Source organism: Sinocyclocheilus anshuiensis, unplaced genomic scaffold, assembly GCF_001515605.1.
Source record: "Sinocyclocheilus anshuiensis isolate Anshui unplaced genomic scaffold, SAMN03320099.WGS_v1.1 scaffold2218, whole genome shotgun sequence".
Taxonomy (NCBI): domain Eukaryota; kingdom Metazoa; phylum Chordata; class Actinopteri; order Cypriniformes; family Cyprinidae; genus Sinocyclocheilus; species Sinocyclocheilus anshuiensis.
Window position 1 is genome coordinate 214,294 of NW_015558568.1, and position 21,915 is coordinate 236,208.

General features: G+C 34.9%; 1 protein-coding gene across 2 annotated transcripts; it reads right to left on the reverse strand.

Annotated features, from left to right (window-relative positions):
• Positions 1-5,862: 5,862 nt before the first annotated feature.
• Positions 5,863-14,855, reverse strand: LOC107679513 (immunoglobulin superfamily member 5-like). Of its 2 annotated transcripts, none has more exons than XM_016475079.1 (9): positions 14,500-14,855; positions 12,778-12,856; positions 11,153-11,464; positions 8,692-8,973; positions 8,256-8,375; positions 7,338-7,365; positions 7,121-7,209; positions 6,985-7,034; positions 5,863-6,679 (listed from the first exon to the last, which is right to left on the reverse strand). In XM_016475079.1, exons 2-9 carry the CDS (start codon positions 12,818-12,820, stop codon positions 6,620-6,622), a joined length of 984 nt encoding a protein of 327 aa, XP_016330565.1. In that variant the 5' UTR covers positions 12,821-12,856; positions 14,500-14,855; the 3' UTR covers positions 5,863-6,619. The 2 variants fall into 2 exon arrangements, with proteins under 2 accessions (XP_016330565.1, XP_016330566.1); XM_016475080.1 differs by lacking the exon at positions 7,338-7,365 and adding an exon at positions 8,036-8,063.
• Positions 14,856-21,915: the final 7,060 nt, after the last annotated feature.

Consider the following 21,915-nt stretch of genomic DNA (forward strand, 5'->3'; position numbering starts at 1 on the left):
AGTATATGGTTGAATGAAATTCTAATGAAATTGCCACTTCATAAAATATTTATATTTCCCTGTGAGATCAGGTTGGACTGTTACTATTTCTCACAGTGAGCGTTGGGGTTTTAATTATTACATGGCTCTCTAGAATACTTGATTCAGATTAGTCAGTCATGGCATTCAGTGACCAGATATTTCCTAATATTTGCTGTTCTTGTCTTTCTTCTCATTTTACTCAAATGCAAGTGGAACCATCTTGTGTCTCAGTTACCGATTGTAGTTAAAATGACCTCAGAGTTGCATGTGACAGACATGCTATTACTTTTCAAATCGACCAGACTTACAATTTTAACCTGGGGAATTTTATTCAAGATTATTGTTGTTAAATAAAATGGCAAAGAACTTACATTGAAGAAGGGATCCAAGGAATTGGGCCAGTGAGCAACCACCCAAGCAACTGCCTAGCAACACATTAAAAACCATTCAGAACATGTTAGGAACACCTAACAACAACCTGGCATCATGGTGGCGAGTTTTGAATTGACAAACACCACTTATTTTCTTCATAAAATCTAAATTATAATTATATAAATGATTTTAAGCTTTATAATTAATAATTATCCTAAATTATTCAGTGAGGACTTTACAGTGACCTCACCACACTACACTTGTCATACACTTGCACCTCTCTTTGACTTTCATTAGCTGTGTGCTGTAATGAAGTGTTCAATTCACAGTGGGCTCATTTGAAGTAAATGGCTCTCTGACACTGAATCACACTGAATTATTACTGGCTTCCTGGAAAACTTGAAATTTTTGTTGGAAGAGCAAGAGTTGCTCCTCGCTCCAGGTAACTCCATGGAAACATGTACAATACAATTTTAATTTGCACTAACTTGTGATGCAATTTATTGATTGGCAAAATGGTGGAGCTGTGTACATGGATCTTCAATGCTGATGAGAGAAAGATCTTGATTGCAGTATGCCTGTGTGTTTATTGGACTAGGAAATTTAGATGAAACCATAGGGTTTATGTCTCTCTTAATACGAATGCTGCACTGCATGAATACTAATCGCAAACAGGCCAATGAGATCAGTGCAATTCAGAAAATAGTCTTTACTTTGACTGAACCACTAAAATAAAAGCTGAAATATACCTGATCAAATAAATTAATTTTGGTTATATACCAAATCGAAATGCAGTTAACAAGAGCTAAAATAGCTTATGAAAATGGATTGGTGGGGCTTTAGGATGCATTAGTGATTGTTAGGACGAGAGTCCGCCATTATGGGTCAAAATTCGACCACATAAAGCAATATCTTGGCTCAGTGTTAAAACTTAAAGGAAGAGTCCGCCCAAAAATGAAAATGTCAAGATCTGGAGAAATTTTGCTTTACACCACTTGCTCACCAATGGATCCTCTGCAATGAATGAGTGTCATCAAAATTTGCAAAACTCCAGTCCATCAATTAATGTCTTTTGAAGTGAAAAGCTGCCTGTTTTTAAGAAACAAATCCATCATTAAGATGTTTTAAGATTAGAGTAGTCTGTTCAAGCACTGTTTACAAGCAAAAACAGTTCTAAGCAAATATGTCGGTGGCCAGAAGTGACGGTTAATAGATGGACTGGAGTCGTGTGGATTACTTGTGGATTATTGTGATGTTTTTCTCAACTGTTTGGACTCTCATTCTGACGGCACCCATTCACTGCAGAGGATACAATGGTGAGCAAGTGATGTTATGATAAATTTCTTGAAGATGAAGAAACAAACTCCTCATCTACATCTTGGATGGCTGGAGAACAAAAATAGCATGTTATTTTAAATTACAGGCAGACAGAAATGGGTCTCAAGTGAGTATACACCACGCAACCACAACAGAAGCATTTCCTTCAGTTTGTAGGGGTATATATAGAGAGGACAGACAGTTTTGCTACTCTCTGTATGTTTTATTGAGAGAAAGTGATAAATCTTTAAAAGCAAGGTTGTGAGCAAAGGTGATAATATTTCCTCTCCAATCATTAGCTCCTAAATGTTGCCTGAGACCAAGCTGTATCTTCTGGCAAGACCACCTTGGTGTATCAGTTTTAGAGCTAAGTCTGTTTTTTCCAAAACACAACAGTGGTTCATTAACTCCCAGAGTGCCTTTAGCAAAAGATCCCACTAGATTGTGTGGACAAATAGACTCTGGAGTCTGGCTGCCCTTTACGCTTCTCACATCCATGATCATTTGCTTCAGGAGAAGACAGTCATTCAAACCAACTGAATCAAGCAGCTATTCTGAGAGGTTGTTAATAGTGGGCCAAGATCTATGGAGAACTTTACACCTGCTCACTCTTTGAATATTTCATAACATTAACTTTGAAGGTCCATGTTCTTGAAGTGAAAATGATTTTGAAAAGGGTTTGACTTTAATTGCCATTTTATGACTGAACAAGACGATTTCTGACAGTTATTTTAGAGCATTACCACAGTGAATTTAGAGTAGAAAAATAATGGGAATGTCTAAATGCAAGAATGCCAAATAATTCATTTTATGAACTTAAATCACTTAATTTATTAAAAAATGTATTATTAATTATCCAGTAGAGTCACAAATTCTGGCGTTTTGGGTGACGTACCAAAAAAAGGTCAGCAGTATATATAATCTGATTATTATAATTAATTTTAGTGCTGCCAAACGATGAATCGCGATTAATCGCATCCAAAATAAAAGTTTTTGTTTACATAATATGTGTGTATTATGTATATTTATTATGTATATATAAATACACACACATACAGCATATATTTTGAAAATATTTACATGTATATATTTATATTCATATCATTTATATCATATATAAATATATTTAATATATAAACGTAACATATTTTTCTTAAATATATACATGCACATCCTCTGCAGTGAATGAGTGTCATCAAAATTTGCAAAACTCCAGTCCATCAATTAATGTCTTTTGAAGTGAAAAGCTGCCTGTTTTTAAGAAACAAATCCATCATTAAGATGTTTTAAGATTAGAGTAGTCTGTTCAAGCACTGTTTACAAGCAAAAACAGTTCTAAGCAAATATGTCGGTGGCCAGAAGTGACGGTTAATAGATGGACTGGAGTCGTGTGGATTACTTGTGGATTATTGTGATGTTTTTCTCAACTGTTTGGACTCTCATTCTGACGGCACCCATTCACTGCAGAGGATACAATGGTGAGCAAGTGATGTTATGATAAATTTCTTGAAGATGAAGAAACAAACTCCTCATCTACATCTTGGATGGCTGGAGAACAAAAATAGCATGTTATTTTAAATTACAGGCAGACAGAAATGGGTCTCAAGTGAGTATACACCACGCAACCACAACAGAAGCATTTCCTTCAGTTTGTAGGGGTATATATAGAGAGGACAGACAGTTTTGCTACTCTCTGTATGTTTTATTGAGAGAAAGTGATAAATCTTTAAAAGCAAGGTTGTGAGCAAAGGTGATAATATTTCCTCTCCAATCATTAGCTCCTAAATGTTGCCTGAGACCAAGCTGTATCTTCTGGCAAGACCACCTTGGTGTATCAGTTTTAGAGCTAAGTCTGTTTTTTCCAAAACACAACAGTGGTTCATTAACTCCCAGAGTGCCTTTAGCAAAAGATCCCACTAGATTGTGTGGACAAATAGACTCTGGAGTCTGGCTGCCCTTTACGCTTCTCACATCCATGATCATTTGCTTCAGGAGAAGACAGTCATTCAAACCAACTGAATCAAGCAGCTATTCTGAGAGGTTGTTAATAGTGTGCCAAGATCTGTGGAGAACTTTACATCTGCTCACACTCTGAATATTTTATGACGGCAACTCTGAAGGTCCGTGTTCTTTAAAGGGGTCATATGATGTTGCTAAAAATAACATTATTTTGTGTATTTGGTGTAATGCAATGTGTTTATGCAGTTTAAGGTTCAAAAAACGCATTATTTTCCACATACTGTACATTATTGTTGCTCCTTTATGCCCCGCCTTTCTGAAACGCGTCGATTTTTACAAAGCTCATCGTTCTGAAAAGCGAGGTGAACGCTAATTGGCCAGCTATCCAGTGCGTTGTGATTGGCCGAATACCTCAAGCGTGTGACGGAAATGTTACGCCCCTCACCATACTGTGATGCCATGTCCCGGCGCGACGAGACAAAACCAATAAAACCCATTACAAGCGAGGCATTTGTTGCATCCAGTGGGGACATAATTACGAATTTCAATTCTGATCTGAGAAATGTACCAAAGCGACTGAGAAAAACTGTAAGACAAAAATATTGGCAATGTCTCAGTGAAAGAAATGCCACTATAATTGATTTATTAGTTCATTAATTATCTTCTGGTGTTTTTCAATCTAGAGTTTCACTAATTACATACAAAAAATGTGATAGATAGATAGATAGATAGATAGATAGATAGATAGAGCTTATTCTTCCATATAGGATACTTAAAAGATAATTTTTTTTTAACTTTTTTTATAAATGCTATGCTATATTAATACATAATATATACCATGTTGTATATAAATATACCTTGATATTAACATTTATATAAGTATTTAACTTGGAGTAGCATGTAAATACCATTCTATATGCTAATTATTCATTGCCATATATAAGTACCGTGGTATTCTTTTAAATTACCAGCTGATAGCATCACTATACCAGGGCATCACCACAGGGTTCTCCATGATATTTTGCTTCATATTAGAATGAAACTGGAGATGTTCCATATCTGTGTCTTGGAGGTACACAGTGCTGGTTACATAACAGGAAGTGTCTTTGGTGTGGTCGTAATGAGTGGGAGAATATCAGCTGCTCGGTCAGCTCAGAGCTGGGTGGAGTGAGGCGTGAGGAAGAGGAAGACTCCACAGCTCATAACAAGCCACAGGGGAATAGATGCCAGCCTACAGCTGGCCATTAACCGTGTTTTATTTATTTATTTATGGGCATTCATTATTTTTTAAGGGAAAAGATGAAAGAGGGCTAATATTCACACACACTGAGTGCAGAGCTCTTGGATAAGAATGTCAGATACACACTGCAGTGAGATGTTCTACTAAAGGAATGCTTGAAAAAGAGCAGCAGGGCATTTCTGTCTGTTATCTATATGTCTGTTCTTTGATTTAAAATTTTCTCCAGCTTTGTGGCTTCTTTAAAGCATTTTTGAAATATCTTGAAAACAATATAATGAAGTCAACTTAGACACAGACAGACAGACAGACAGACAGACAGACAGATAGATAGATAGATAGATAGATAGATAGATAGATAGATAGAGTTTTGATCAATTAAAAAACAATAGTACAAAAAAGTGTTTATTACATAAGAATTTATGGCCACATAAATATGTTGTCTGACAAAAAAAAACAATAGCTAAAAAATTCTTAATCTGGGGTTGTTGTTTTTTTTTCAGAATATAATGTACAAATATCCTTAAAATGAGTAGCAAAATAAAATATATGTTGAATTAGATAGATAGATAGATAGATAGATAGATAGAGTTTTGATCAATTAAAAAACAATAGTACAAAAAAGTGTTTATTACATAAGAATTTATGGCCACATAAATATGTTGTCTGACAAAAAAAAACAATAGCTAAAAAATTCTTAATCTGGGGTTGTTGTTTTTTTTTCAGAATATAATGTACAAATATCCTTAAAATGAGTAGCAAAATAAAATATATGTTGAATTAATAAAAAATGTATTATAATACATTGCTTAATATTTTTCTTGTTTAAAGCATAAAAAGTGAGGTTTGTGCTTAAAACAAGAAGAAAAGATACAAATAATTTCGTAAAACATTCTATAAAGATGCAAAAAAAAAACAGTTAATCCATTTTTTTTATTCATTAATTACACCTAGGTTTATAAAAAAAAACGTTTGTTCAAAATGCTTGTAATCCATTTAATGGATTTTAGAGCTGTTAAAATGTGTGAAACACAGATAAGTGAAAACTACACAAAAGGTCTTTGTAAATGTGATATTATTGATTAATTGATGTATTAATAAGCATCACATAGTTCTAGCCCATTGCATGACACTTTTAAGCAGTTTTTCCCCTGTGATGAGGTAAAGATCAGTGGGGGGTTTTATTAAGCACATGAAGCATGACGTGTCACATAAGATAGTCTTCTCTAAACACTTCTCAAGAAAAATCTTTGGTTTAATTGTAAGCAGCTACAAAAACAGGAAGCAAAAGAAGATGTTGATTCAAACAAACCTGCTTTGGAAATGCAAGCATCTGATGAATGCATAATGCACCAGCAAAGATTTAAAAATGAATCAACACTTCTGTCATATTGGTTTGTTTAGCAAACCAAAGTCTTTACCAACCCCTCGACCGCCCTCATTTTGACCACGTTTATCTGTTATAGCCCAAAAACACACTCTTGGTGATTATCTACAGTATTCAGTGGGGCACAAAAGTCTGAGACCATCAAGAAAATGCTTCTGTGTTCAAATAAATAATCCAGTGGAGGTGAAGCAGATCACCATAAGTGCTGATATGAAGTCCATCAGGCTCTCTTTCTTCTGTAATTAAACCTAAAATGATGATTTTATGTACAAGAGTGAAGAAGAGAACCAGAACACCTTCTGTCTGTGAAGTCTAGCATTTAGTCTCTAGACGATGGTCATGTGTCTGTGCTTCCTGTGAGCATCATCAAAAAAACCATGGGGCATCTGAAAAACCAAAGATTTGTATTAGATCTGGAGTCTTGACAAATATTCATGCTTATGAAATGTATTGAAATGTTCAATTCAACATGAAAGGTGCTTACAACCCATTTTACTTCCATTATGAGACATTTAACATGAGAAAAAAAAGTGATCGGTTTTCATTTTGCCGAAAGATTATGAAGACAATTTTTCTTTGAAATAGTCGGTACTGATGAATCATTTAATACAAGATCAAGAATGTGTATTAAGGAAGTAAATAGGTGAAGTTTTGGTTTGATGTTGACTTTAAGCTTGATCGGAGGCATCACCTGATGTTTGTTAGAATGGTTTGTGTACCAGACTCCACCATTGGTGTGTCCTGCAGTAAAGAGAGACACATGAAAGTTCATAGTACATGAGATATATATGAGATACCCCTGTGTATGTTAGTTTAAGCATACACACCATCATGTCCATCTCTAATATATCCTCGGTTGTCCTGTCCTCGCACGTTTTCTGTGGCAGGCGTCCTATTCTGGGACTGGATTCGTGCCCTGAAACGGAAGCCCAGACCTGTTAACAAGCCACTCACAGTAATAAAGGTTGTGAAAGAAATTGTTTCCTCAATTTCACATTACTGTGCATTTTCAGTCCCTCTTAAATGCAAAAGCTCATTACTCACCTCCTGATCTCCTCTTGGTAGCTTGACTCTGTAGAAAAGAAACAATAAAATGAGCTGATTACAATTTAAGACCAGAATTACATCAGTAATTTAAGAGGCTTGGCTAGGTCCAGGTAGCTTAACGCAGTCTGGCTGCAAAAAGTATTTTTTGTGGGATGCACTAATGCAAATAATCTAGCTTGCATTGGGAAAGTTGGGATTCATCCCCTCAAATACTCACTTTTCTTCCTTCTCATGCAGAAGAAAATAATTCCGTAGATGATTAGAAACAATAGAGCCGCAGCGCTGAAGGCCACAGTGATAGCGATCAACACCGTCTGGTCTCTTTTAGCAAGCTTTTCTTGAACAGAAACAGATAAAGGAATCATGCATCCTCTTCATCTTGTGCCAAACAGGACAGCAAAGTTATCATGAGAGTTCATTCATGCTTTCCTGAATCATTACATTAGAATAGATGTCAGTAAAAGAAATAAAATGAGGCTTCTTTTGTGCAAAAACATAATGCCCATTCATATTTTTGATTTTGAATGCAATCAGTTACACTTTTTTTCCAGTTATTTGTGTCTTTAAAGTTTTGAAATGCCCCTATTATTGTCAAGTACAGTTTCAATTTTGCTGGTTGTGAAAGAAATTGTTTCCTCAATTTCACATTACTGTGCATTTTCAGTCCCTCTTAAATGCAAAAGCTCATTACTCACCTCCTGATCTCCTCTTGGTAGCTTGACTCTGTAGAAAAGAAACAATAAAATGAGCTGATTACAATTTAAGACCAGAATTACATCAGTAATTTAAGAGGCTTGGCTAGGTCCAGGTAGCTTAACGCAGTCTGGCTGCAAAAAGTATTTTTTGTGGGATGCACTAATGCAAATAATCTAGCTTGCATTGGGAAAGTTGGGATTCATCCCCTCAAATACTCACTTTTCTTCCTTCTCATGCAGAAGAAAATAATTCCGTAGATGATTAGAAACAATAGAGCCGCAGCGCTGAAGGCCACAGTGATAGCGATCAACACCGTCTGGTCTCTTTTAGCAAGCTTTTCTTGAACAGAAACAGATAAAGGAATCATGCATCCTCTTCATCTTGTGCCAAACAGGACAGCAAAGTTATCATTGCAATTAGCTCTGATTATAATATTAAACTTTATGTGGCTGGATTGGTGTTTGCAGTGCCCTCTATCTGTTGCCGAAAGGAACTCTTCTCATTTGTGGGTGGAATTAAAAAGGACCCTGTTTGTTGTACTATGTTTAGAATTCCCGATTCTGTTTGTGTTTATCATTGGAATAGAATTTATCATTTGTGATCTTTTATCATTTTTGATCACTCATAAAAATAAAAACAAGTTTATTGTTCTTACCAACGGTCAGAAAGACAGTGCTGCTGTCCGGTGTGCTCAGGGCAGGTACCTTGACCAGACACTGAACAGAAGAATTTTTGACGGCAGTGATCGTCAGCGTGCAGTTGGAGTTAAACAGATTTCCCTGTGTTACAGAGCTTCTGTTGCAGAAATTTGCCACTCCATTTACAGACCAGGACATGTTGGGTTCAGGAAACCAGCCCACGGCCTGGCACTGGAACTCCGTCTGAGCTCCTTCTGTTTTGGTCTGATTTTCACCTACAATCTCCACACTGCCACGTTCTGGGAAACAACAGAGCAGAATTATCTCTTCGAACACACACTCTGCCCTAATCACTATGGATTTGTGAGTTTGCTTTAATGACGGTTGGGCCTGTCTTGAAACATGGTCCACTTTAATTAAGAAGTAGATTATTATTGATTATCTGCACTTTGAGATGTAATCGGATAATTTCCCATGGGACAGCAGGACAGGTGACTCACAGGTGTGGCTGATAGGTTTTGTTTTGCTTTGTGCTGCACTTTGTACTTTTTGTGGTCCATCATAAAAGTGCCGACAGATCTTATAAGGCAAAACTCCATTCACTTACAGTGCATCAAAGAATGAAGAAATTATTTAAATATACATGCTTGCTAAACTGCCATATTTTGTGGTTATTTTGGCCTTCTGTTGATACATTTTAAAGCTGAAATGTCTGATACTGAATATTCTGACACAATATATTAAAAATAATAATTTATTATAATAATGATTTATTATGAAAGTTAAACAAGCAAAATAAGCAATATAATCTATTCCAGTTACAGTAAACCTTGTAAAAAAAAAAATAAAAAAAAACCTGGATCATGCACCTGACAAAAAATGAGCAAAATTAACTTGCAACTGTTCAGATGTTTAAACGAAACGACTTTTGATTTATTATCTATTTATTTTGGAATCAATTTAAGGAGAAATATAAATATATTTTTAATATTTTTTTTAAATGTATTTTTATTTTTTGTATTTTTTGTAATTTAATTTTTGTAATTAATCAAGCTATTGTGCCATTTAAAAACATCAAAGATACAATTAATGAATAAATAAAATGAATACATCATAGATAGATAGATAGATAGATAGATAGATAGATAGATAGATAGAAAAAAATTACCAAAACAGCTGTTTTGCATTTAAAGAAAATGTTATTGCTCAAATGTTGCTCTTTCACTGCTCAGGAGACTTAATGGAGTTAAGTTTTGTTTTATTTTTTGTTATATTTTGTTTTATTCAGGAATCAGTTTAAGGATAAATATATAGCTATGAAAGTAATACTGAATATCATCTGGATTGGGAAGAATTTGGTGAGAAATATTTGAGTTACTTTTAAGATGTTTGACTTTATGTATCATGGCAAGTCTGAGCACAGTTTGGAATATTGTTGAGATCTCTTGAAATGTGAAATTATTAGGGAGTCTCCATTTGGTCACGTTTTAATTTCGTTGTCTAGGAGAAACAATAACTCCTGTTATTTAGTTGATATATATTTATTTGATCCACAAAGGTTATTTTAGTGCTGATGAGGGCATCTGGGAATGTTCTAGCCGAATTTTACACTCTGTCATGCATAAAACTGCTGAGTAATGTTTAAAGGTTGTAAAGATCAGCATATGGATTTAGGTGCTGCAACTCACTTAGGCTCAAAGATGAAGCCTGAAGCAAGAAGGTAGGTGCTGTTGAAGAGTGTTATTTAACATTCAAACCATGACAAATATCATTAAGGTTGCAGCTTTGCATCTGAGAAGCAAATAAAAATAACATTAATTATAAAGCTTAAGGGAGATCAAATCATGCTTTTGTGTTTGTCTGCTTTTAATTGTTTACTTAAAGTCTTGTTTAATGTTCTTAAAAAGACTGGATCATACAGTTCAAAGAGATTCAGCAGTCCCCATGCAAATAAACTTTCAATTTTCTTTCTTGAAGTTCAGGGTCAGTACATTTTTAAAATGTTTTTCAAATAAGTCTCGTATGCTCACAAAGGCTGTGTTTAAGTTGTTCAAAAATGTCGTAAAAGCAGTAATATTGTGAAATATTTTTACAAGTTCAATTAACTATTTTATATTTTTAAATCATTTAAAGTTAATTCGAATATTATCAATGTTGAAAACATTTTTCAGGATTCTTTGATAAACAGAAAGTTCCAAAGCAGCATTTATTTGAAATAGAAATCACTTTTAATCAGTTTGCATCCTTGTTTCATAAAAGTATTCATTTCTGACCCCAAACTTTTGAACGGTCTGTCTTTAAATATATATTTTTTAAATGGTCTGCTTTAATTATCTGTAGCTGCTCTGTCTTGATCAATTTCTCTCGTATACTCTCATATTTCACTCTCAGTCATATCTCTATAGTCAAAACATTTTACGTCATGTGTGGCATGGATCAGTTCAAATGAGTCACAATAGAACTTAAAACACTGCTTGCCTTGTACAGACAGTGTGGCCAATCGAGGCTCTCCACCCAAAACCTGACAGGTGACTTCCCCCGCATCGTCTCTCTGCACATTGCTAATTATAAACTCCCATTTGTACTCTCCAGGCGTGGTGAAATTTTTGGCAGAAAAGCGATCTGTGCTGTTCAACACCCCAGATGCTTCCAGAATGGTGATAACCAAGCGTCCATTGACCATCCAGTTCATGACAAATGGCGGCTGAGTTGTGCTGCAGTTGAACCGAGCCTGCGAACCACGGAGCACCGCTGCATTTAGAGGCTGTAGCTGCACCTGAGCGGAGGCCACTGCAGTGAACGACACACAAGTAACAAATGATTCCAAACACTTCCACGGAGTTGGTTTTGTTTAGATCCTGTTATTCAAGGCATGTTTTATTGTTTTTCTTCTCATCATAAATCATATTTAAATGAAATGAGCATTAAGGGTAATTATTGGTATATTTTATGCTTTTTTTCCCCCTCTTTTAAAAATAAAATAAAAGAGCATTAACTTGGAGCTGAGCAAAACTAGATAATATACAGACCGGGGCTAGTTGTCACAGTGGCTATATCTCAGTAAATATGAGATTTTGAGTGATAAGTCAATAATTAATTATACAAATTTGTGGGTTTTGTGTGTGTTTTTGTTCTAGCAGTGAATGTTTGTGAAATTTGTCCTTCAATCTGAAATGAACTAAATAAATGAAGCTAAATAAAGTATCATGATATTATTGTGCTTTTCTTAAATGACAAGTTGCCACACGTTTTACATTTTACAAATTTACACAAGTTATTAATTACAATACTTGTTTTTATTTTGACTTTTGATTTATTATCTATTTATTTTGGAATCAATTTAAGGAGAAATATAAATATATTTTTAATATTTTTTTTAAATGTATTTTTATTTTTTGTATTTTTTGTAATTTAATTTTTGTAATTAATCAAGCTATTGTGCCATTTAAAAACATCAAAGATACAATTAATGAATAAATAAAATGAATACATCATAGATAGATAGATAGATAGATAGATAGATAGATAGATAGATAGAAAAAAATTACCAAAACTTGCCACACGTTTTACATTTTACAAATTTACACAAGTTATTAATTACAATACTTGTTTTTATTTGCTTTTTAATGGCAGGTTTCATCATCTCATTTCATTAGAGGGCGGTCTCAACATATAATGTGACAAAATCATATATAAACCTACTCTGACACAGTGTGACCGCTTGCCCCGGTCTATATTCCCATAGAAATGTTCATTACTTTGTAATATTGCATTACTTCCAGTGACTTTTCCAAGCCTGCAAATCACAATTTTAAAATTTTCGGATACTTCCACACTCCAAAAAACTTGTACTTAATCATTCATCCATCCGAGACTTGTTTTCAATTAATTTAATTTTAGAATACATTTTGTTACGTTTATTATTAAAGAAAAAGAAAAATAATTTTCAGTGGGTGAAACAATCAAGCCAATGTGTCTTGTTTTAAAGATATTTAGATATTTTTACTGGAAAACAAAACAAAAATACTGACTGCTACGAAATTATTTTTTTTAACGTGTGAGTGTGTTGTGGGCACCCTGATAAAGTGAATATGAAAACTCACCCGTAGTGATCAGAAGAATAAGACTGAGTCTAAAACCAAACATGTTTCCTCAGTTACCGTTACACCAGCATCCACAGCCCTAGAAAATAAATGCACACCATTATGAAACAGGCAGGGCAACTGATAGGACACAACCCTGAAATGATCAGGATGTACAGTCGATTGTCTTCAAGCATCAGGAATTCCACTTTTGTTTTTGTAGGTATGTCTTTGACATGAAGACTGTGTGCACATATGTGACCTTGGACCACAAAACCAGTCTTAAGTGTCAATTTTTCGAAATTGAGATTTCTGCATAGTTTGAAAGCGGAATAAATAAGCTTTCCATTGATGTATGGTTTGTTAGGATAGGACAATATTTGGCCGAGATACAACTGTATCTAGTTACTAGATTCTAGTATGATAAAACAGTGCTGCTTTTTTTCCCCCACATACGCACGACCGGAAGGAGCGGAAGCGGTCGACTGTGGCATAATAAAAGCTCCGCTGCTTTCGAGCCGTGTGGCGCACTCGTTCAGCGGCCTCGTTTCGTTTCGACAGCTTTCAGCCTCACCCTGCTTCATTCTACTACGTTAATGACTGGTTTTGTGCTCCACATTGTCTTGTTAGCTAAACACTAATTTGTAGCATGCTTCCAAACATTCCAGTCACTGAAACTATTTCTATTTGATAATCAAAGTTATTATTAAGATTTTCTGCTCAAAACATTACTAATATTACCCAAAATGTTTGGGTCACGCTATGAACTTCAGTATTGAAAGAATTATATAGAAACTGCCAGTCAAAAGGTTTTTTTTTTTTATGTTTTTGAAAGAAGATTTTATTTTTAACTAAAACTAAAACCATAAAAAAGTTACTTTAAATAATATAAACTTTAACTGAAATAAAAGAAAATATAAAAAATACTCACTTAATAGTTGCCAAGCAATCATTTCTCATTTTCTTTTAGTTTAACTTTAAGTACTAAAATAACTAAAGCTGAAACTGAAATAAAATGTATAAAAACTATAGAAATGTATTTGGGGGTAAAAAAAAAACAACTAAAAAAAAATACACAACAAACGTACTCAACTCTTACTAAAATGAAAAGGAAAATGGAAAATAAAAACCGATTCAAAATATTTATAAAAACTATAATAGTATACCAGTTACACTTAAATAACACTGATGCTTACAAAGGCTGCATTCATTTGATCAAAAATACAGTATTACAGTAAATACAGTAATACAGTAAAATATTATTGCAATTTAAAAGAACGGTTTTCTATTTTAATAGTAAATGCTGGTTTTGTTATTGAATATTCTGATTGAAATGGAAATATTCTGCAATATTCTAAATGTCTTTTATAACGTTTATAAATGTCTTATAAAAGTATTCATCTCTTTTTAAAAATATTTTGGGGGTAGATCATGTGACCATATACTGTATATGATAAAATAGCATATATATGTATGTGTAATAAACTAATTCAAAATATGTATAAAACCTCTAATAGTATACCAGTTACACTTAAATAACACTGATGCTTACAAAGGCTGCATTTATTTGATCAAATGATATATGCTATTTTATCATGAGTATACACTATATTGTCTACACTACTACACTGTTCAGTACACAGCTGGTAAGACAGGTACCAGCTTTCAGATTTTAATACGTATGCTCCTTTTGTGACAGTGAACTGAAACGTTATTATAATAAGAGCTTGAACATCAACTTACCTCATGAAATTCCATTAATCCAGTAAATTCAAGAAACACTCCCAAGTCTTTCTTCGTCAGATCACCTGTATCACCTGTCAGCCTACAGAGTTCAAAGTCCAGCTGGCTTCCAGTCATGTTATCAAAGAGAGAGAGGGAAGCCATCTATTACATCTCCATGCAGTCGAAACCCATTGAGCCTGTCTGCTTTGCATATGACTGCAGATCTCGTGAGGATTTGACGTCACACTGACACGGCAAACAAGGTGGCCCGTCTATCCGAAAGATTACTTTTGGGGCACATGAGCCCACGATCCATCTGTTAGGGTTCATGCAAGACTGTGCTTGAATGCAGTTGATTTAAATCTGAAACAGACACACCCAGTTTCACTGAAAAAAGAGATGACAATGTCAACAGCAGTCATTCCTGGAGCTCAGCTGATTTACTGTATATATCAAATCTCTATCACTGTATCTGTACAAAGCCACATCTACAGGTAATGTTCACTTACCTCAAGATGTACAGACAAAAAATCTCAGGTTCTTAAGCAACTCTGTTTGCTTTAGTTATCTATTGTTACCAGGCATCAACTGTGTACAAGTGTAGTGTACACAGAAGGACATATGCAAACAGGTTACGATGACGTCAGGCCTGAAACCCATATTCTGTTTATACTCAAAATGTACATGCCCTGTGGCTCCTGGAGACACTGTATTTGGTTTCTTTACCTTCTGCAAAGAAGACAAATGATAATAAATCAACTTTGACGTGACTGGGTTTGTGCTAGCAGCTACACATTCACAGGTGTAAAAACACGTTGAGAAACATACATTTATAAAGATGTACACCTTTGACAAAGGCTTTATCCAAAATAACTTACAATGCATTCATTTGTACTGCTTTGTGTTTACCTTTTCAAAGCCATCATCATTGCTTACGCCATGCTCTACAGTTGCTTTTCTCTTTTTTTTCTTTTATGAATTTCAGTGTAATCACAATTTTCAAATCCGCTGATGTTTACAAAATACAAAAAAAGTTTGCATAAATAAAAATCATTAAAAAAGTATCCTTGAAAGCTACATTTACTTGAGAAGCATATTAGCATAAATCTTTAAAACAATTTAAACCGTATATTTTTAAGATACAGTGGGTACGGAAAGTATTCAGACCCCCTTAAATTTTTCACTCTTTGTTATATTGCAGCCATTTGCTAAAATCATTTAAGTTAATTTTTTTTCCTCATTAATGTACACACAGCACCCCATATATTTAAGGGGGTCTGAATACTTTCCGTACCCACTGTATGTATTTAATACTGCCTCGTCAGATTTGGTGACCTTGCTGTATCTCTGTGTCTGTTCACGTCAGAACAAAATCATTCTAGAGTTACAAACAGACCATTACATTAGACCAAAATGTGTTCTAGGAAATAAAATAGAGAAGGTTAGACATCAGACAACGGATTTCGGTGACCTGTTATGCTTTCTTGTCAGATTTGGTGGCCCTGCTGTAAATCTGCAGCTGTTCACATGCTTTTTAAGATATAAAATAAAAGGACGTCAGACATCACCAGAGTGAATTTGGGTAACATTGAACATCTTCTGAGTGAAATAAATGGTAAAGAATGCTGGTAACCTGTCATGCTGCCTTTAGGGATTTGATGGCCCTGCCATAGGCGGAGCGTGGCCACGGGGACTTGTGGCAAAAATGCCACTAAATTGGACAAAAATGTCCCTGCACAAACAAATTAAATCTATTACGTCTGTTGCAAACAAAGTGAAAATTAAGATCTGCTCATATTGCACCGTATTTCATTTTAGGCGTTTTTACAGTGTTGCGCATTTTAACCAATCACACACAATTCTGTTGAGCTTAGGAATGCAATGGCCAATCAAAAGCGTTGAGATGAGTCATCGTTCAAACTCATCAGTTTTGTTGAGTGCGCGCGCGTTCGCTGACTGAATTCCGGACTCTTGCGAATTCTCTCATCATAAACAACAAAGCGCAGATGTACCTACAATGTAAGAGATTAATTTCACAGTGTAGAAAAAAGCTTCAGTGATTATAACAGTAATTTTGTTTTTTTAAAAGTGCTTAAACTCGCGATAGATCAATGTTAGTGATAATGTCACTTTCTAAATATAATTTATTCGCTGTTTCAATAACAGTGGAAAGGAAACGTTATATAATTATCAATTTCTATTAAATTGTAATAACGTTAAATACAAATTCAGTCCCATTAAACATTTTGTTTAGCCTACATGACACCCATGTCTGGTTCTTGCCTAAAAAGACGGGTTTATGATGTTTAATAGATTTGGCTGCTTTTAGCCTTACCCTGGAGTTGGTTCACCCTCCGTCAATGGGCCCTGCTATATCTGTGTCTGTTCCTATCAAACCAAAACGCTTTCTAGGATATAAAATAGAGCTTAGTCATCACCAGAAAGAGTATGGGTACCATTAAAGCCATTATGAATGAAATATAGCAATAGCACTCGTGCAGCTTGTCTAAAAAGATTAAGTAAATGAACCTGTTTTACAGCACCGCTCACTCAACATGGCAGTTTCTCCACAGCACTTCACCGATAATATCAAAGACTTTGATAAGATGCACGAACACCAGGCACGTTCTAGCATGAACATCTGATGGAAAACGACCTGTAGTCACAGATTTCGGCACAACTGTGATTCTAGCAAAAATATATATCATAAAAGAAGTCCATATGACTCATGTTCTATAGCCTGCGTCTTTTGAAGCCACACGATAGCTTTGTGCGAATATTTAAACCATTATTCACTAAAAATCTTCCCAGTCTTTTGGATTCAACACATTAAGATGTGATGTTTCATTGGACCAGTTTTGTGGTTATGTCGGGAGAAGATCTACTGTATGTGGTTCACGGGAGATGTAGGGTTTGAGTCAACATGCAGGGGGCGAGAGTGAGTTAATGCAGAGGGGGCAGGTGCGTATCAGCCTGCAGGGGGCAGGAGTGAGGCTCTTTATTAGCATTGAGTGTGAACTGCACCTGTGGAGAGCCAGAGATGGCAGGTCTCACATTTGATTAGAGTCAATGGGAGGGAGAGAAACCACACAAGGTCAAAGACAAAGACTGGTGGACAGGGGAGTCACTAGAATAGGCAACATGGAATTAGCATTTTTAGATTTTTCCCTTTAGTTTTTCCCTATACCTTGAAAGGATATCTTAAATGCGAACTAAATGTAATGTTTTGACACTTAATTGCATGTTTGCTATTAAATTATAGGTAAAATTGATATTAAATGCAGTTAGTTGAACTGCGTTTTTGGCCCAAGTAGAACTGAAGTAGCTACATCTTTATATGTAATTTCAGAATTGCGTTGAAATATGGTTAAAGTGTAATGCCGAATGTAATGACAACTTAAGGTAAACAAAAATATTCATTAGTCATTTTTATCTTAACTTGCCATTTATTTAAATATAGTTGTATTTACACCTTTGTAATGAATTAGTTGTCATTAGTACATTTAAAATATGTTAACTTTAAATGTAATATCAAATAACACACAGTTGAAATTATAATCAAGTACATGTGCTTTAGTATGTTTGTTAACACATCAAAATAAGTGTAGTGGAGACCGGGGGCAATTGTATCATTTTTTTGTACATTTTCTTTCATAACTCACAGACCACTTTAAATACACTAGTCATCTTTTGATTTAAAAAAAAACAAATACAGGTGCACTAATTAATAATACAATTCATATATTTTCACTAATAAGGACAAGATATTAAATTAAATGCAAGAAGTCAGAGTTACAATTGCCCTGTTACAATTGCCCCCGGTCCCCCCTACTTCTTTAAAGTGTGACAACATATTAAAACATTATTTAAAATGTATTTTAAAGTAAATATTTTAAGTTGACATTATTACAGAGTGTTAAAAGTGTACTTAAGTGTGTTAAACATAGTTATGAAAGTTTAATTTAAGTAGCCTACACTTAAGTGTACTTACTTCATTACAGCACAGTTGTTTAAAATGTTTTTTAAGACTTGAAATACACTATAAGTGGACATTTAATGCAGTTAAGTGCACTTATTTTTCACAAGGGTTACCATGGTAATAACAAGTATTTTACATATCCCTTGGTATTATTATATTTTTATATGGTATGAGGTAATGTCATGTTTTTCTATTGGTTGTACCATGTTTTTTTTTTGGCTATAGTAATGTGGTAATTCTTGAAGTACATTGAATCAGCATTTTTAATTCTATAATATATGAATATGATGGGGGGAAATGAACATGGTATAAGCATTTGATACCATCACATGCCACATTACAAAATATATTTGATCACAGAATTAATTTTTTCAGAAAGCTGCGTAATAAGAAAACTGAATAGTGAATTGTGAAGATGTGATCATTGAAACCTTGCTGTTGCATTGCACTGCAGATTTTCCTCTTGAGCTCCTCTGTTTTCCTGCACCAGTGAATTGGGCTGCTTCATTCAGCAAAACAGAAGCAGGTTTGGCACAGGGACCCCGGTGGAGGAGTCATGGGGTTTGAGGTGTTACAGGTTTGGGAAGGTGTGACCTTACTGGGTCCTTCTCAAAAATGATTTTCTGGCTTGCAAAATGCTACAGTTTTTTTCACTCCCGTGAAGTCGTTTTCACCAACTTGTGTTTTCAAAATGTTAGTTTTTATTTTTATATTATATTAGTGTAACTAATATTATTATTATTAATATTATATTACTTTTTTTTCATTAATTGTAGATTTTGCTTGACTTCTCTACATTCTTGTAAAATATGCACTAATATTTAGTGCTCATAATACTCACTTGATGTTGAAAAAATCAAATACAATATAAAATCAAATATAATATTTTTTAAATGACTATAAAAATCAATTTTCATGCACTTTCTGAGAAATAATAATAATAATAACAAATTACATTTATTATTATTATTATGTTTAGCATAACAATGAACAACTTCATATTATAATATTATAATTATATATTATAATATCATAATAAAGTGTTAGGTTGTAAAATTATGCCTTTCATATGAGATGTTTGTCACCATATTCTTTTAAATCATCCCTATGTCTTAGGTCAGTGCCATGAAGCCCCAAGTTTGATGTAAAATTATTTGGTAGTTTCTTCCTGTAAAATACAGTTAGTATATCCTGTAATGTCGCTGGGAATTACATCAATCTGGCAGATTAATGTGTTAAGTACAAAACTGCAAACACTCACGTTCCTTGCAGTATATTTGCCTTTGTCGCCTCCTAGTGGTGGAATGCGCTCTTACATGTAAAACTAGAAAATGAAACATTAGAAAATGGCGCTTTTTCGGTGTCTGTCGGGCAAAAAAAAAAGCCTTTTAAAGTTGAAAAGGTTTTTGAATATTTTTTTCACATTTCAGCTTTTATGTCGTTTAGGTTCGATTCCCAAGTATAGAAATGTATACTGGATGAAGCATCTGCTGAATGCATAAATGCAAGTGTATTTTACATCAAACATTATTGCAGTAAAAGTCAAGCGAGCAAAATGTTACTGTGGTACTGTAATATTCCACTAGAAAATGTAATATTGTAATGTAATATGTAAAGATATGAAAAAGGTGCATATACAGGAAAAAAAAAACACTTTAACCCCAAAGTATCAATGAAAACACATTGTATTTTCAGATAATAAGTCTGTACCAGACTGGCGAGGAGCTGAGGAGTCTGCTCCCCTCTCACTGACCCCTGCAGCATCACCATTACTCTGTGTAATCTGGGCTTTACGTGCACGTCCAGATGGGCAGGCAGCCATTCGCTCGAGGAGAAATCCACTTACTGATCCATATAGTCACTGGGTTACACTTGCACTTCCAAAATGAGAGAGTTCACTAGAGCCGTCTGTGCTTGTATCCTGCAAGACCACATCAGCAATGCTTTACTGAACTAGTTTAATCTCTATGTTTCCATGATAACATTGCTGTATGTTTTATCAAGCCTGATCACATTGCATCAACCTCTGCTAAAACCTTTCTTAGTCAACTACTGGCAGGATTTTAGATTGCACCACAATTATTATGTTTTGACATTTTTTGGCATTCACCATCATCATCTTCTGCGTGCCTGTGCAGGTCTGGGTTTGGCTGGAGCCAAACAGACATATTCAAACCAAATCAAAGCTGAAGTCTGGTAGATGTTGCTACAAAATGAGTCTTAATTAAACGTCTGTGCTCAAATTATATAATGATCAAGAAGGTAATATGAAGGCGGTCGAGTGAGTAAGATGTTGTGGCAGATGGTTGGATAGAAGCACATGAAGTGCTGCCCCTCAAAGAGGCTTTTGTTCAAGCTACTGGAAATACCTCAAGGTGACCTGGGTATCTTAATCTCACTCATCAAATGCATCCTACTGTAAGTCTATTCATAATGATCCTCACAATGCATCTTTCAACTTTATGGAACAACAAATGATTTCCTTGCAAAAATATACCATTGTAACATTCTAACAAAATACCATAGTTACACTCTAAAAAATGCTGGGTTGTTTCAACCCAACTTTGGGTCAAATATGGACTAACCCAACTTTTGGGTTAAAGATTGAATGTAAAAATTTAACCCAAAGGTTGGGTTAGTCCATATTTGACCCAAAGTTGGGTTGAAACAACCCAGCATTTTTTAGAGTGTATGTGGCAACTTAGCATTAGCCAATAAATCATTCATTATACATATATTTAAAAAAAGAAAGCAGAAAAAGAGAGGAAAGGAGGGACCCAACTGACTTGGGCGTCAACTCTTTCCTGTTGGTTGCCAGTATGCAACCACCCAAAACACCCCAGCAACACACGCACACACGCGCACACACGCACACACACGCACACACACAAACACACACACACACACACACACACACACACACACACACACACACACACACACACACACACACACACACACACACACACACACACACACACACACACACACACACACACACACACACACACACACACACAAAACAACTCTGAGAACACCTTGGGCCTGTACCATGATGGTAATTGAACAAATTCAGAGTTACAGAATGTTTCGAATTAACAAAACCAAACCACTCCAATCCGGCTTTGTTGGTACCATGATGCTGATCATCAACTTTCTTTATAAACTCAGGCTTTGATCCTGAGTTTAATAATAATAATGCACATGAATGTGTGACATCAGAGGCAAACAGCCAATCACATGTCTTGCAACACATTTTGTTAAACCACCTTTTGCTTTAATTACAGCCTTTAGTCTGTTTGGATGTCTCTAGACTGCTATATTTGCCCAATTTGATGGTGAGTGTTTGTGGACTGCAGTCTTCAAGTAATTCCACAGAGTTTCAATGGGGTTTAAGTCTGAGCTCTGACTGGGCCATGCAAGGACATTCACCTTTTTCTCCTTCAACCACTGTG